The sequence below is a fragment of the Oncorhynchus keta genome, chromosome 7 (genome assembly GCF_023373465.1).
Source record: "Oncorhynchus keta strain PuntledgeMale-10-30-2019 chromosome 7, Oket_V2, whole genome shotgun sequence".
In the NCBI taxonomy this organism is placed as follows: Eukaryota; Metazoa; Chordata; class Actinopteri; order Salmoniformes; family Salmonidae; genus Oncorhynchus; species Oncorhynchus keta.
The window spans coordinates 33,228,109-33,244,787 of NC_068427.1; the positions used below are offsets into that span (position 1 = coordinate 33,228,109).

At 39.8% G+C, this 16,679-nt stretch overlaps 1 protein-coding gene across 2 annotated transcripts; it reads left to right on the top strand.

Moving 5' to 3' along the window:
- The first annotated feature begins 3,575 nt into the window (after positions 1 to 3,575).
- Positions 3,576 to 13,473, top strand: LOC118386323 (zinc finger protein 148-like). 2 transcript variants are annotated; one of them, XM_035773988.2, is made up of 7 exons: positions 3,576 to 3,793; positions 4,563 to 4,871; positions 5,084 to 5,209; positions 5,428 to 5,551; positions 5,708 to 5,791; positions 5,914 to 6,032; positions 6,279 to 13,473. In XM_035773988.2, exons 2-7 carry the CDS (start codon positions 4,587 to 4,589, stop codon positions 7,926 to 7,928), a joined length of 2,388 nt encoding a protein of 795 aa, XP_035629881.1. In that variant the 5' UTR covers positions 3,576 to 3,793; positions 4,563 to 4,586; the 3' UTR covers positions 7,929 to 13,473. The 2 variants fall into 2 exon arrangements, with proteins under 2 accessions (XP_035629881.1, XP_035629882.1); XM_035773989.2 differs by having other exon boundaries at positions 3,576 to 3,789.
- Positions 13,474 to 16,679: the final 3,206 nt, after the last annotated feature.

The following is a 16,679-nucleotide window of genomic DNA, read 5'->3' on the forward strand; positions in this document are numbered from 1 at the left end:
TCCTTAAATCATGTTTTTACTCATGAGACAAAATGAAGTTTGAGAATGTGTAATATATGTGTATATACACTACCAGTCAAAAGTTTGGAAACACCTACTCATTCCAGGGTTTTTCTTAAATTTTACTATTGTAGAATAATAGTGGAGACATCTAAACTATGAATAACACAAGGAATCACGTAGTAACCAAATAATTGTTAAACAAATCTACAGTTGAAGTCGGAAGTTTACATACACTTATGTTGGAGTCATTAACTTGTTTTTTTTTTTTTCAACCACTCCACAAATGTATTGTTTACAAACTAGTTTTAGCAAGTCGGTTAGGACATCTACATTGTGCATGACACGAGCAATTTTTTTCCAACAATTGTTTACAGACAGATTATTTAACTTAGAATTCTGTTTCACAAAAGTTTACATACACTAGGTTGACTGTGCCTTTTTAACAGCTTGGAAAATTCCAGAAACTTATGTCATGGCTTTAGACTCTTCTGATAGGCTAATTGACATCATTTGAGTCAATTGGAGGTGTACCTGTGGATGTATTTCAAGGGCTACCTTCAAACTCAGTGCCTCTTTGCTTGACATCATGGGAAAATCTAAATAAATCAGCCAAGCCATCAGAAAAAAAATTGTAGACCTCAACAGGTCTGGTTCATCCTTGAACCATTTCCAAATGCCTGAAGGTACCACATTCATCTCTACTAACAATAGTACGCAAGTATAAACACCAAGGGACCATGCAGCCGTCATACCGCTCAGGAAGGAGAGGCGTTCTGTCTCCTAGAGATGAACGTACTTTGGTGCGAAAAGTGCAAATCAATCTCAGAACAACAGTGAAGGACCATGTGAAGATGCTGGAAGAAACAGGTACAAAATTATCTATATCCACAGTAAAACGAGTCCTATACCGTCATAACCTGAAAGGCCACTTAGCAAGGAAGAAGCCACTGCTCCAAAATCGTCATATAAAAGACAGACTATGGTTTGCAACTGCACATTGGGACAAATATTGTACTTTTTGTATAAATGTCCTCTGGTCTGATGAAACAAAAATAGAATTGTTTGGCCACAATGACCATGTTTGGAGGAAAAAGGGGAAGGCTTGCAAGCCGAAGAACACCATCCCAACTGTGAAGCACGGGGGTGGCAGCATCATGTTGTGGGGGTGCTTTGCTGCAGGAGGGACTGGTGCACTTCACAAACTAGATGGCATCATGAGGGAGGAAAATGTTGTGGATATATTGAAGCAACATCTCAAGACATCAGTCAGGAAGTTAAAGCTTGGTCACAAATGGCTCTTCCAAATGGACAATGACCCCAAGTATACTTCAGAAGTTGTGACAAAATGGCTTAAGGACAACAAAGTCAAGGTATTGGAATGGCCATCACATAGCCCTGACCTTAATCCCATAGAAAACTTGTGGGCAGAACTGAAAAAGCATGTGCGACCAAAGAGGCCTACAAACCTGACTCGGTTACACCAGCTCTGTCAGGAGGAATGGGCCAAAATTCACCCAACTTATTGTGGGAAGCTTGTGGAAGGCTACCCGAAACGTTTGACCCAAGTTAAACAATTTAAAGGCAATGCTACCAAATACTAATTAAAGTGTATGTAAACTTCTGACTCACTGGGAATGTGAATAAATAAATAAATGCTGAAATAAATCATCCTCTCTACTATTATTCTGACATTTCACATTCTTAAAATAAAGTGGTGATCCGAACTGACCTAAGACAGGGACATTTTTACTAGGATTAAATTTCAGGAATTGTGAAAAACTGAGTTTAAATGTATTTGGCTAAGGTGTATGTGAACTTCCGACTTCAACTGTATATATATTTTATATTCTTCAAAGTAGCCACCCTTTGATTACAGCTTTTCCTTCACTCTACAATCCAAATATGAAGGCCAGATTCACACAGTCTCTTCTCAACAGTTGATGTTGAGATGTGTCTGTTACTTGAACTCTGAAACATTTATTTGGGCTACAATGTCTGAGGCTGGTAACTCTAATTTACTTATCCTCTGCAGCAGAGGTAACTCTGGGTCTTCCTTTCCTGTGGCGGACCCTCATGAGAGGCAGTTTCATCACAGCTCTTTGTTTTTGCGACTGCACTTGAAGAAACTTGAACATTTGTTGAATTGAGATTGACGGAACTTCTGTCTTAAAGTAATGAAAAGGTAATCTCTTTGCTTATTTGAGCTGTTCTTGACATACAATGGTTTTGGTCTTTTACCAAATAGGGCTATCTTCTTTATAACATTCCTACCTTGTCACAACCTAAATAATTGGCTGAAATGCATTAAGAAGGAAGAAAATTCCACAAATGTCCTTTTAACAAGACACGCCTGTTAATTGAAATGCATTCCAGGTGACTACCTCATGAAGCTGGATGAGAGAATGCCAAGAAATGTACAAAGCTGTCATCAAGGCAAAGGGTGGCGAATTTGAAGAATCTCAAATATATTTGTATAACACTTTTTTGGTTACTACATGATTCTTCTATGTGTTATGTCATAGTGTTGATGTCTTCACTATTATTCTACAATGTAGGAAATAGTAAAAATAAAGAAAAACTCTGGAATGAGTAGGTGTGTCCAAACTTTTGACTGGTATTGTAAATATTTCTATGGGAAAGGAAAGGAGGCTGACTGAAAGATACAAATGGTTCCATTATGAGTTCATCAGACAGAAGCAATCAATATTCAGTGAATGCTGCCATCTGTTGTTAACTTAAAATAGTGTTTTGGTAATAATGCACTAGAATCAATTTACATTTTTAGGCCCCGTTTTTTTTTAGGCCCCTGCGATGTATGTGATACAGTTGTGCTCTAATCAGATTAATGTAGTAGCTATGAGTTAATTGGTGTACTAGTTAATTGATTTAATAGTAAGTTCTTTAACAAATCTTTGTTTTATTTTTTGTTAATAAGGAAGTTTTGATATGACTATCTGTCAAACAGTATTCTGTTTCTTGAATGCATTAAACATCGTGTTTTCGGAACAAATGGTAGCGTAGTCATATTCTAGTTCTGCGTGCGAGCGCGCTAAAGATATGTAGAAAAGGTCTGCTGAACACACACTGTAGTGCTTGCTCCACGAGTCACTACAGGCACAGATAGAAAAATGAGACAGATATTTCACTGGATGTATAAATGTGAAAGCATCCGCTTGGCGTTTCCACTCACTACTAAATATGGTAGTGAACGAAAACCTGAAGGCGGGTAGTGAGAGAAAATGGAACGAGATGGATTTTGGGCGACATTCTTCAAATTTTGTCATTGACAAAGCCCACAGTGTTCTGTTCCCCAAACTAATTTATGTTATGAAAAGAGTGGACTAAGATTTGTAGACTTTACCATTTGCAAACGATTTTAAAATCACGTTGTTTAGAAGGGTTAGAAGACCAATTGAGTTATTGCACTCGCGCACTTTACAGAGTAGGCGTTCCCTAATGGACATATGCAGATTTGTGCTAGAACACGCCAATAGGATCTCGCTAGCTTATGCTTGGCTCTGCCCATCTTCTTTGCTTGTTCTGCCCACTATGACTCATTTGTTCCCATTGGAATCGACACGTTGTGGTCTATCTTGGTTTACTTACAAAATGTTTGCAACAGGTAAACGACATAACAACGCAAACTAGATAGTATAACGTACATTCCCCATGCACTGCAGTTGGGCCAAATGCGGTGACGTTTCTTTCTCTCGCGGCATATATCACACAGCGGATACACTTTTGCAGATTAACCATGACTGCTAAACGACCTTATTAGACTCCAAAGTAGGTAAGCAGTCTAAATACGTTACGTTAGCTATCTTAGCTAATGCTAACGTTAGTAATACATATATTTGGTTAGAAACGTTATCTAGACAGCTAGCTAGTTGTGAACAGTTTTCTGCCGTGCATTAGCTACTTCGCGATTTCACTTGAGCGAAGCTAACCTAAATCTTGACTTGAGTTCTTACCAGATCTTCTGGGTTGTTGTTTCTGATCAGGCCTAGCTAGCTAACGTTTGCTATTCACAGCTAACCAACTTAGCAAGCTAGCTAACAGGCTATTGCTAGTTAGCTAACGTTGCCTGTCAACACTGATAGCTATCTAACGTTAGCTGGCTAGTTGTGTTGCTTGTTTAGGTACAGTTGTTTAGCTAGCTAAAGCTACCAATCATCTTAACATCTAACGTCTAAATGTAGTTCATTTAGCTAGCTAGTTAGCTAGTCGACCGCTCAATTTATTTTATAGCGACATATTATGTTGTTAGCCTAGCTACTACTATGTACAATAGCCGTAGTACTAAAACTAGCTAACGTTAGTAGGCTAACGCTCGCTGTGTTATTTTGATTTAACGGGATTGTTGATGGCTACAGTAATTATTCATTTGGCTGACAAACAAGGTTTTGTTTGTTAGTTATTCAGCTAGGTAACTGTAAGCTAAACCCGAGATTACTCAATGATGACCCCTCTTAAATGTAGCTAAATGTTTTCGTTGTCTTTAACTAAGTTACAGTAACTCGTTAGCTAGCTAATACTTCTGTCCTCATTTGACCCCACAGACACGTAGGTCCCTCTAAGTTAAGATGAACATTGATGACAAGCTGGAGGGGATGCTGCTGAAGTGTGGTGGGGGAGTGGATGAGAGTGTGGGGTTAGGGGGTGGAGGTCCAGTCGTCATGACCCTGGGCGAGCGGGGGTTAGATCACCACCCCCTGTTAGCAGACGATGATGAAGACGATGATGATGACCTGACAGGGGTTTCAATGGTGTCCCATGACCTGATCCCAACTGATGAGATGGTGGTACATGAGGAGACTGTGAATGGCAGGGAATGGGGAATGAATCAGAGACTCTCACACAAGCTGCCTGTGAGTCCATGTCATGCATACATTCTTATTGTCAGTCTTCTTGCCATACATGCTGTAAATCGTGACACTGGGTGAATCTCAAGACTTTCCTCATTCCTTACTTCCTCTCTTCTCCCCGTCTTCATTTGGAAGACTTTTGAGATTCACCCATTGAGCAAAGAATCATTCTGACTTTAAGCAGTGAAATTCAAACATGAAACAATGTTTTGTAGGTAAGCATCAAACAAGAGTTGAAGCTGACTTCTGATCAACTAATGCTGGGGAAGAAAGAAAGAAAGCCCAGAGACCTCACAGAGTGTCACAAGAAGAAGAAGCGAAAGCAGCGCTCTCCTGCCAAGGTGCAAATGTATAATACATTTTGCATTTAAATCAGGTTATAACCACATGGTCTGTGCAGATTACATATTTATTTTAGGACTTGACAAATTCTGTTGCCAAAACTAGCAACATGAAAACCATTATTATTTTGTGAAGGCTCACCCAGCTTCAGTTGTAAATAAATTGTGAATTGACACATTTCTTGTCCTTGTCTTTCCATGTATCTCTCTTTGTTTAGATTCTCACCATCAATGAGGATGGGTCATTGGGTCTCCAGAGTCCAAAGTGTCATGTGTGTGTGCACTGCAACGCAGCCTTCCGAACCAACTACCATCTACAAAGACATGTATTCATCCACACTGGTATGTCTTATGACAGTCAAAGCCTCTTGCTTTACATTAAATGAACAAAACTATGCTGTAAGCCTACTTATTATGCAGAAATTGTAACTAACACAATTTCCCATTGAATATAAGCAAGAAAAATATGGTTTAACTGACCAACTTGCTTGGTTTCAGGTGAGAAGCCATTTCAGTGCAGCCAGTGTGATATGCGCTTCATACAGAAGTACCTTCTCCAGAGACATGAGAAAATCCACACTGGTAAGAGAATGCCCCACGAAGCTATGATTTAACTATGTTTGCCAATGGTTAGTCAAAGATCCCACCTGTTGAATGTTGATGTTACTAGCCCACAGAATGAGCTGTCCCTTTGACTTTGTCAGGTGAGAAGCCCTTCCGCTGTGAGGAGTGTGGCATGAGGTTCATTCAGAAATACCACATGGAGAGGCACAGAAGGACCCACAGTGGAGAGAAGCCCTATCAATGTGACTACTGCCACCAGGTTGGTTATTTATGTTATCAAAGCACATCTCAATGGCCTGGTCCCATATCTGTTTGTGCTGTATAGCCAGCTCCTATGGTTTTCCATGATAGACAATGACCTTAGGAGTTACCAAGATGGCACAAACATCACTAGTTCAAATTCTAGTTTAAAACTGGTTTATATAGCATGCAGACGTTTCTTTAAAAACGTTTATTCTACTACTATCCATGTATGCCACAAACCCATTCGGTTTGTTTTCCACAGTACTTCTCCAGAACTGACCGGGTTCTAAAGCACAGGCGCATGTGCCATGAGATGAAGGAGAGGAAAGCCCACAAGGCTGCAGCAGTGGGGAAAGATGGAGGACTCCTGCGCAACACAGAATCTCTGGGCTTTTCCTTCTCTGCCAAAGAGTGCTCGCTGCCCAAGAAAAAACGCTTGAAGACTTCAGACAAGTCTCAATGCTCAGCTGCTGTCACTGAAGACATTTCCACGGTCGCTTCTCTTGGCACCATGGATAAGGAGGTGGAGCAAAGACCGAACAAAATCGAATGTCTACCTCTCTATGCAGTTACCTCCAAGGCGGTCAAAGATGAGTATGTGGTGGCAGATTATTCTGTGGAGCTTCCAGACTCGTCCGGCGAGCAGCATTTGGGGCTGGGTGGGGAGAATCTCTCCTCTGAGGAGATTCATCCTCCCAAGCTGGTCCTTAAGAAGGTCCCCAAGAGGAGTTTGAAGCAACCAACTGAACCCGAACCACCTGTGAGTCTGTCCCCTTTGTCCTCTTTTGAAGATGGCAAAATCACCAGGTACACGTTTGAGATCGTGGACAAACAAGGTCTTCTGGATGTGGATGTGGCCAATTCTGACCTGGAGCCAGTAGATGCTCTCCAAGGAGGACAGACGAAACCAGCATCCAGCAGCACAAACTACGATGATGCAGTGCAGTTCCTGAAGAAGAAGAGGTATCTCCAGCAGGCCACTTTGTCCAACAACCGCAATTATGCCCTGAATGTAAGCAGCATCACGTCCCAGCCTTCCATTAGACAAGCCGCAGTGGCCACTGTCATCGACGAAACTGTTCCCGCCACCATCTTGGAACCCCAGCCGTTGAGCATCGAGATCAAGTCCAACCACGACAAGAACGTTCTCCCGGATGAGGTTCTCCAGACTCTCCTGGACCACTACTCAAACAAGGCCAATGGGCAACCTGATATCTCTTTCAGTGTGGCTGACACGGAGGTGACCTCCAGCATCTCCATCAACTCCTCGGATGTGTCTGAGGCCAGCCCGGTAGAGAGCCTGGGAGGTAACCCTCAAGCCCCACCAGCAGAGAAGTCTAGCCTCCTGCATGAGTACTCAAAGTTCCTTCAGCAAGCACTGGAGAGGACCAGCCAGAATGATAGCTACTTGAGCAGCCAGAGTCTTACCTTTGTCACCGAGAGCCCCAGTCTCTCCAACCAGCCTCTGTTCTCCACAGAGAAACAGAACCCTTCCCCCAGCAGGTTTACCACTGGTAGGTCAGGGATGAACTCTCCACTACGCTCTACCTTGGAGAAACCCCATTTTGGACTACTTGTAGGGGATTCCCAGCACTCTTTCTCATTTTCAGGGGACGAAACGACCCCCTCAGCTGTGTCGCCAACCGAAGACTTTCTGGAGGAAGTTGCATCCTCGAAAAAGACTGATGCTCAAGGGTTGCATCAGACTTTTCAAATCAGCACCTTCGATCAGAACTTCCGGTCACAGTTCCAGGCCTCGTCACGTTCTGGAATCACCTCCCAATTTACTATTGCCAATGGACAAGTCAGTCTGCGAAGTCATGGAACAGACTTCTCTGAATTCTCCCTTGAGACGAGGTCTCAATTGAACTCTTCCCCTGATGCTACAACAAGGAGTCAAACGTTTGGTTGAGGGTATTTTTTATTTATTTCTGCGATCATTTTGGAAGGCACTTTCATATACCCATCCTCTGTTCTGCCAAAATAGGTTTCACTGCAAAGGTGGCTGTTGCTCAAAGCATTTGTGATAAATATATATATATATATATATACTTTTCTGTTAGATGGTCCATTTTGGTAATCATTAAAATAGGGGGGTATCTGTATGAGAAGCACTTTCCCATATGTAATTGGGTTGCGGGGGGAAAAGCACTCATGGGGTTTATTAGATTGTAAATTAAGAAATGTAAGCTACAAAGGTGTAATGAAAAGGATTTGGTTGCATAGTAATAACTCTTACATTATAATTATTTCTCTGTTTTCATTTTCTAATCGACTTTAATCATGTTTCTTCCACCTTTTTCTTTCTTTAACTCTCATCAGATATCTGGGTCTGTATTTATAAAGCATCTCGGAGTAGTAGTGCTGATCTAGGATCAGCTTTTCCTTTTAGATCATCATGAATAAGACTGTATGGATGGGGGGTTGCCTGGCTACCAATCAACATCACTTGCCTCCCCCAATGATTTGTAGAATGCAAGCACATTCTGACCTATCTAATTCGTCCCAGAAACCAATTAGTTGTTCTAGGGCCAGCCAACGTGACGTTATCAACTGTGATACTCTGATTAGATTTGTTAGATGACCCAATTGCCATTGAATTTGTTTTGTACAACTCCCTTCATTTTGAAGTCGCACAAACAACTTCTAGGATTGTAGGTTTCGGACAGAATGTATGTAGCGATCGATAGGGCAGCGGAAATACATTTGGGGTGAGTCGTTAAGCAAGGTGGCTGATCCTAGATCAGCACTCTTACTCTGAGGCCCTATGAATACGGGGCCTGTTACCGTAGGCCATGTCAATATAACAGTTCTGAGATTCTTCTAAAGTCTTGCTATATAACTGCTGAATGTAGTGTTGTCCACTTGTTGATAATGTACAGTATACCTGCTGTAAGACCTTTTCGTTTCAGTTTATCTGAACAGAATTCATTTCAAATTCATGTAAAGAATGTTTTTTTCAGTTGCTTGCTAAATTCCTTTTTCATGGTGTGTAGCCTGAAATATGATTTTATTTGTATTTGATCTTTTGATTTAATAAGTCTTAGTTTAAAGTCACTTGATTCAAAGCTCTCCCCTGGAAGAAATGTATGGTGGTTGGTGTGGAATGAAGTACACTACATAACCAAAAGTATGTGGACACCTGCTCATCAAACATCTAATTCCAAAATCCTGTGCATTAATATGGAATTTGTCCCCCCTTTGCTGCTATAACAGCCTTATGGGAAGGTTTTCTACTAAATGCTGGAACATTGCTGCAGGGACTTGGTTCCATTCAGCCACGACTATCAGTGAGGTTGGGTGATTAGGCCTGACTCGCAGTTGGGTTTCCAATTCATCCCAAAGGTGTGCGATGGGGTTGAGGTCAGGGCTCTGCAGGCCAGTCAAGTTCTTCCACAACGATCTTGACAAACCATTTTTGTATGGACCTCGCTTTGTGCACGGGGATATTGTTATGCTAAAACAGGAAAGGGCTTTCCCCAAACTGTTGCCACAAAGTTGGAAGTACAGAATTGTCTAGAATGTCATTGTATGCTGTAGTCTTAAGTTTTCCCTACAGTAAAGGACCTACTCTGAACCATGAAAAACAGACTGGGATCATTATTCCTCCATCAAACTTTACATTTGGCATTATGCATTGGGGCCGGTAGCGTACTCCTGGTATCAGCCAAACCCAGATTTGTCCGTCGGACTGCCATATGGTAAAACGTGATTCATCACTCCAGAGAACGCATTTTCACTGCCCGAGAGTCCAATGGCGGCTAGCTTTACACCACTCCAGCCAACGCTTGGCATTGCGTATGGTGTTCTAAGGCTTGTGTGTGGCTGCTCGGCCATGGGAAAGTATTTCATGACGCTCCTGACAAACAAACCATTTTTGTGCTGATGTTTCTTCCAGAGGCAGTTTGGAACTCGGTAGTGAGTGTCAATGTTTGTCTGTAGAGATTCCATGGCTGTGTGCTAGATTTTATACACTTGTCCGCAACATGTGTGGCTGAAATAGCCCAATCCACCAATTTATAGGGGTGTCCACATACTTTTGTGTCTGTATATAGTGTATGCCATTCTTCATCCAAATCAATAGTACTTGATAGAAATAGGTTGGTCTTGACCATTCTAAATAATCTAAAGATACTAAACAAATGTAATTTGTCTGAATATTAAATTATGTTTGCACAATGTACCTTAAGTGAGGTTAATTGTTGATCTTTTTAGGGTTTAGATCATGGTTCAAATGAGAACCTAAATGCTTTGTTATTTGTCATCAAAATGTTATACAGTTATGTTGCATGCAGTTATTGGGAAACAAATCATGGTTCATTACAGATGTATCAATCTAAGCAGTCACTGGAGACTTAAGTCTCTCTAGAAGGTTTTGGTAGTCTTACGGCTGTTTTCCCAGTAGCAAGTGAAGACTACAAGGGGAAAAATCCATGAGTAGAGTGGGAAATTACCCTGTAAAGTTATATCAAATAATCATTGTGTTCTGTACACACTTTATTACGGGTGAATGTATGTCAGCGTAAGTAGGTTTCCATCCAGTTGGTGACAGATTTTCATGCGAATATTCTGAACTCTGCATTAAAAACAATATGCACATTTTCCCACCGGAGATGTTTACAACTAATTAACTTGTTGTGGATAAAAGGCTGTGCGTGATGACGTCGTCCCCATAACTTTTGAGATTAATTTAAAAATCGCGTTTTCAACTCTTTGTTTTGTCCCACCCAAATGTTATTATATAGGGAATGTTCCAACTCTGGTCTTTGCATGTGTTTTCTATAGCCAACAGCTCGCAGACACATCTACATGATGAAATTATGGATAAGAGCGAGAATATTTGTTAAATGGCGGCCAAGCATAGATCATCATGTCACTAGAATAAGACACTCAATATATTTTTTGGAAAACAACGTCAAGCTTGCACTTTCACCATCCTGTTAAGTTCATAACTTATTTCATCTGTAGCCTAATAAACTGCATGCTTTCCCGACGAGTCGAAGTGGGAGGACCACACACCATATCATGTACTGAAACTTCTGCTTTCCATCACAACTATCGTGATTATTTTATACGTTTTGACTTTACTCACAAAAAAACTGTTGCTGGAAACTTGATTTGTTTTTGTAAGAGAATTGCCCATTCCGCAGTACTTTATATCCTACATTGCACATATAGTTGTAAGAGATTCAAGTTTGTCTTTCATTTAGGCTCCTCTCCTGGAAAATATCTGTTTTAGTTGTCATCAGTGCCTTTTTAAAAATATTTCCAGCCATCCCCATATGTTTCATAGTCATTTTTGGTGACTGTCAATGAAATATACTAGCCCCATCTGCACTTTCTGAAACAAACCCAATTTAATGTTAAAGTGGAAAGTGGAACTTTCTGCTCTTTAAAAGGACGTCCCTTTCAAACATTTTACCCCTCTGGCTATTACAGCAAAGACTGACCACTGGCATCTCTTCCGATTTTCTATCTTTTGTAGCACAGATATGATAAAACATTTATCTACAGGTAATTGATTGTTAGGGTGTTTTTATCTGTGTGCTCTCACATTAGCAAAAGTGCTAGGATGGCTTTTAGTGGCCAAGAAAGTTCAGAAAATTAAGATTTGAATTGCACGATGACATTTTAAGTGAATGGTTATTTCTTTATAGCTATTACTGTATTACACACTGCCTAACTTTCTGAATAGTTGTGCATATTTGGCAGAGGTTACAGAAAAGGTTTGAGATATATTTTGTTGAGTCTCTCTTGCATTGTTGGGTTTCTATTGTATTTGTTGTAACAGATTGATATAATTGTTGCATGTGAAGCGAAACACAATAACAGCCACTTTTGAAAGTGACCTTGACAAAATGAAATGGTTTGAAAATATTTTTCTTGTTATATTGCCTAAGTCATTTCGGACTTGCTATTTTGTCTTGCATTATGTCTTTCTTTTTGTGCTTTGTTGTTCATGTCTTTTAAAGTTAAATGGTTTTGCTTATAGAATTGATAGCTACCGTCATGTTAGTTATATTATGTCAACATAGTGTTTTACATCAAATGCTAGCTCTCACTTGTTACATTTCTACTGACAATCAGGGACAAATAATACCCTCGTTCTGGATTCAACAGCTACTAAACTTTACTCTGTAAACATTCCCTCTGTAGAATGTATAGATAGTTGGTATCTCTGCTGTAAATAAGTAGAATATCTTTGGCTTGTGTATTTTCAGTTCTGGACAACCTGGTGGTTGTAGCTACAGTGAGGACTGGTGTACAATGTTTTATGGAGCCACTTTTCATTAGATTTTCAATGCAGTTTAATGTTTGTCACTTCATGTTCTGTGAAACCATAGGTTTTTTCCACCTATTTTTTTATTTTATTTCCCTCATTAGTGATTTGACCAGCTATGATTTGACTCGCAGTAATTAAAGTCCGCCCATCCTTACATGAAATAATAGTTCCAGTATTGTAGTGTGGACTGGACTGTCAGTTTGAAGAATACCTGGGGCATCATCCTCGTAAATTCATCAACAATTGATTATTCAATGTTGTGGCATATAACTGAAATGTTGACCTGTAGTCAGTCATGAGATGTGAAAAATGTTTTAATTTGAGTTTTTTTCATTTCATTTTTGGCTCCGTTATCTGATTGTATGGGTTTAAGTTTTCATCTAAACCTACTGTACACCGGTGAAAGAAAGCACTTTCAAAAGCACGGTGTATAGTTGTATGTGTATTTTTCCACGACTATCTTAGATTTGAACTTACAGTATAAGTTTGAGACCCAAAATGTTCCTTCTTCAACTGCATACCGAGGGAACTGAAAAGATTCCTCATGGTTGTGAAAAAGCAACCCATTTTTGGGACAGTTCCACCACGTACAGTAACCCCCTATCCATAAACTGACCATAAGTGTCCTTGTATAAGCTGGGAAAAAATGAAACCATCAGATTGGGGGGAAAAGTATAAATGTTAAACTTTTTGATAGATGCTTTCTTCTATTTTTGAAAAATATGTTGCTTGTAAAAAGGCTCTGAAGTATGTATGTCATATAGTCATTATTGCAGACAGTCCTCAGTTAATATTTTGGATATGTTGAGCTTCTTTGGCAGTTGTGGACAAGAGCTTCTTCCTTTGAGACGGAGTTATTTTGACTCAGATCTTCTATCATTGAGCTACAGAAGGTAGGATAGTAAACTCATTGTTAGTCAAGTTATGATGAATTATTATATTTCACAGATGGTTGATCAAAAGCAAGATGTTGATTTGCATGGTCTTTTAGTTGTCGATTCGATTGAACTGGATATTATATGTAATGTACTGCTTTAATTGTAGCTTATTTTATTTCAGTAAAGTTCTATTAGATTTATGCAATATATTATATGGACTTGTGAAAAATCTGATTCTTCAATTGTTGGTTTTTGATTCTTTATCATGTCCTTCCAAATAAAAATAATTATCCATACAGTAGGCCTACTGGTTTCTTGGAAGTATAATAATTATATAATTGTTCTTTATAGGTATATATTAATATTGTTTATTGAAGAAATGCTTTGATATTGATTTGGTTATTTTCCATCATGAGGCATATAAAATACACAAATTACACTTCTAAATTTGATATGTTATTAAAACCCAATTCCTGACAACTGCCCATTTGAAGGTTAGTTACAACTAACAAAGGACTTTAATATTATTAAATAATACTAACAAAGGACTTTAATATTATTAAATAATACTAACAAAGGACTAGCCTAGCTGTATCTTTTTGGAACAGAGCAACACACCTTTAAATTGTCATTGGTCAAAACCAAAATGTACAGTGCATTTGGAAAGTATTTTTTTGCAAAGTAGTTTGTTATGTTAGTCTTATTTTAAAATTGATTAAATAAAAAATGCATCAATATACACACACTACCCTTTAATGACAAAGTGAAAACAGGTTTTTAGAAATGTTAGATAATTTATCAAAAATAACAAACGGAAATGCATTATTTACATAACTATTCAGACCCTTTGTCATGAGACTTGAAATTGAGCTCAGGTGCATCCTGTTTCCAGTGATCATCTTTGAGATGTCTCAACAACTTAATTGGAGTCTACCTACAAAAAAAACCTGACGTTTTCATCTTTTGAGCTTCTAGTCATGAAATCTATGCAGCCTACTCAATCACTTTTTATAGCTACTGTTTACAGGCCTCCTGGGCCATATACAGCGTTCCTCACTGAGTTCCCTGAACTCCTATCGGACCTTGTACTCATGGCAGATAATATTAACATTTTTGGTGACTTTAATATTCACATGAAAAATTACACAGACCCACTCCAAAAGGCTTTCGGAGCCATCATCGACTCAATGGGTTTTGTCCAACATATCTCTGGACCTACTCACTGCCACAGTCATACTCTGGACCTAGTTTTATCCCGTGGAATAAATGTTGTGGATCCTAAAGTTTTTCCTCATAATCCTGAACTATCGGACCACCATTTTAATACGTTTGCAATCGCAACAAATAATCTGCTCAGACCCCAACCAAGGATCATCAAATGCCGTGCTATAAATTCTCGGACAACCCAAAGATTCCTAGATGTCCTTCCAGACTCCCTCCGCCTACCCAAGGACGTCAGAGTACAAAAATCAGTTAATCACCTAGCTGAGGAACTCAAGTTAACCTTGCACAATACCCTTGATGCAGTCGCACCCCTAAAAACCAAAAACATTTGTCATAAGAAACTAGCTCCCTGGTATACAGAAAATACCCGAGCTCTGAAGCATTCTTCCAGAAAATTGGAACGGATATGGCGCCATACCAAACTGGAAGTCTTATGACTAGCTTGGAAAGACAGTACTGTGCCGTATCAAAGAGCCCTCACCGCTGCTCGATCACGCTATTTTCCAACTTAATTGAAGAAAATAAGAACAATCCTACATTTATTTTTTCTACTGTCGCAAAGGTAACTAAAAAGCAGCATTCCCCAAGAGAGGATTGCTTTCACTTCAGCAGTGATAAATTAATGAACTTCTTTGAGGAAAAGATAATTATTAGAAAGCAAATAATGGACTCCTCTTTAAATCTGCGTATTCCTCCAAAGCTCAGTTGTCCCGAGTCTGCACAACTCTGCCAGGACCTAGGATCAAGGGAGACACTCAAGTGTTTTAGTACTATATCTCTTGACACAATGATGAAAATAATCATGGCCTCTAAACCTTGAAGCTGCATACTGGACCCTATTCCAACTAAACTACTGAAAGAGCTGCTTCCTGTGCTTGGCCCTCCTATGTTGAACATAATAAACGTCTCTCAATCCATCGGATGTGTATCAAACTCACTAAAAGTGGCAGTAATAAAGCCAAAAGTCAAAACCTTGACCCAGAAAATATAAGAAACTATCGGCCTATTTCAAATCTCCCATTCCTCTCGAAAATTTTAGAAAAAGCTGTTTCGCAGCAACTCACTGCCTTCCTGAAGACAAACAATGTATACGAAATGCTTCAGTCTGGTTTTAGATCCCATCGTAGCACTGATACTGCACTTATGAAGGTGGTAAATGACCTTTTAATGGCATCAGACCAAGGCTCTGCATCTGTCCTCGTGCTCCTAGACCTTAGTGCTGCTTTTGATACCATCGATCACCACATTCTTTTAGAGAGATTGGAAACCCAAATTGGTCTACACGGAAAAGTTCTGGCCTGGCTTAGATCTTATCTGTCGGAAAGTTATCAGTTTGTCTCTGTGGATGGTTTGTCTTCTGACAAATCAACTGTAAATGTTGGTGTTCCTCAAGGTTCAGTTTTAGGACCACTATTGTTTTCACTATATATTTTACCTCTTGGTGATGTCATTCAGAAACATAATGTTAACTTTCACTGCTATGCGGATGACACACAGCCCTACATTTCGATGAAACATGGTGAAGCCCCAAAATTGCCCTCGCTGGAAGCCTGTGTTTCCGACATAAGGAAGTGGATGGCTGCAAATGTTCTACTTTTAAACTCTGACAAAACAGAGATGCTTGTTCTAGGTCCCAAGAAACAAAGAGATCTTCAGTTGAATCTGATAATTAATCTTGATGGTTCTACAGTCGTCTCAAATAAAACTGTGAAGGACCTCGGCGTTACTCTGGACCCTGATCTCTCTTTCGACGAACATATCAAGACTGTTTCATGGACAGCTTTTTTCCATCTACGTAACATTGCAAAAATCAGAAACTTTCTGTCCAAAAAGGATGCAGAAAAATGTATCCATGCTTTTGTCACTTCTTGATTAGACTACTGCAATGCTCTACTTTCCGGCTTCCTGGATAAAGCACTAACCAAACTTCAGTTAGTGCTGAACACGGCTGCTAGAATCTTGACTAGAACCCCAAAATTTGATCATATTACTTCCTGTTAAGGAAAGGGCTGATTTCAAGGTTTTAATGCTAACCTACAAAGCATTACATGGGCTTGCTCCTACCTATCGTTCCGATTTGGTCCTGCCGTACATACCTACACGTACGCTACGGTCACGAGACACAGGCCTCCTAACTGTCCCTAGATTTTCTAAGCAAACAGCTGGAGGCAGGGCTTTCTCCTATAGAGCTCCATTTTTATGGAATGGCCTGCCTACCGATGTGAGAGACGCAGACTCGGTCTCAACCTTTATGTCTTTATTGAAGACTCATCTCTTC

Coding starts and splice junctions, on each gene's coding strand:
- LOC118386323 (XM_035773988.2), top strand. CDS start 4,587: ATGAACATTGATGACAAGCTGGAGGGGATGCTGCTGAAGTGTGGTGGG. Junction 4,872..5,083: donor GACTCTCACACAAGCTGCCT/GTGAGTCCATGT, acceptor AATGTTTTGTAG/GTAAGCATCAAACAAGAGTT. Junction 6,033..6,278: donor AATGTGACTACTGCCACCAG/GTTGGTTATTTA, acceptor TGTTTTCCACAG/TACTTCTCCAGAACTGACCG.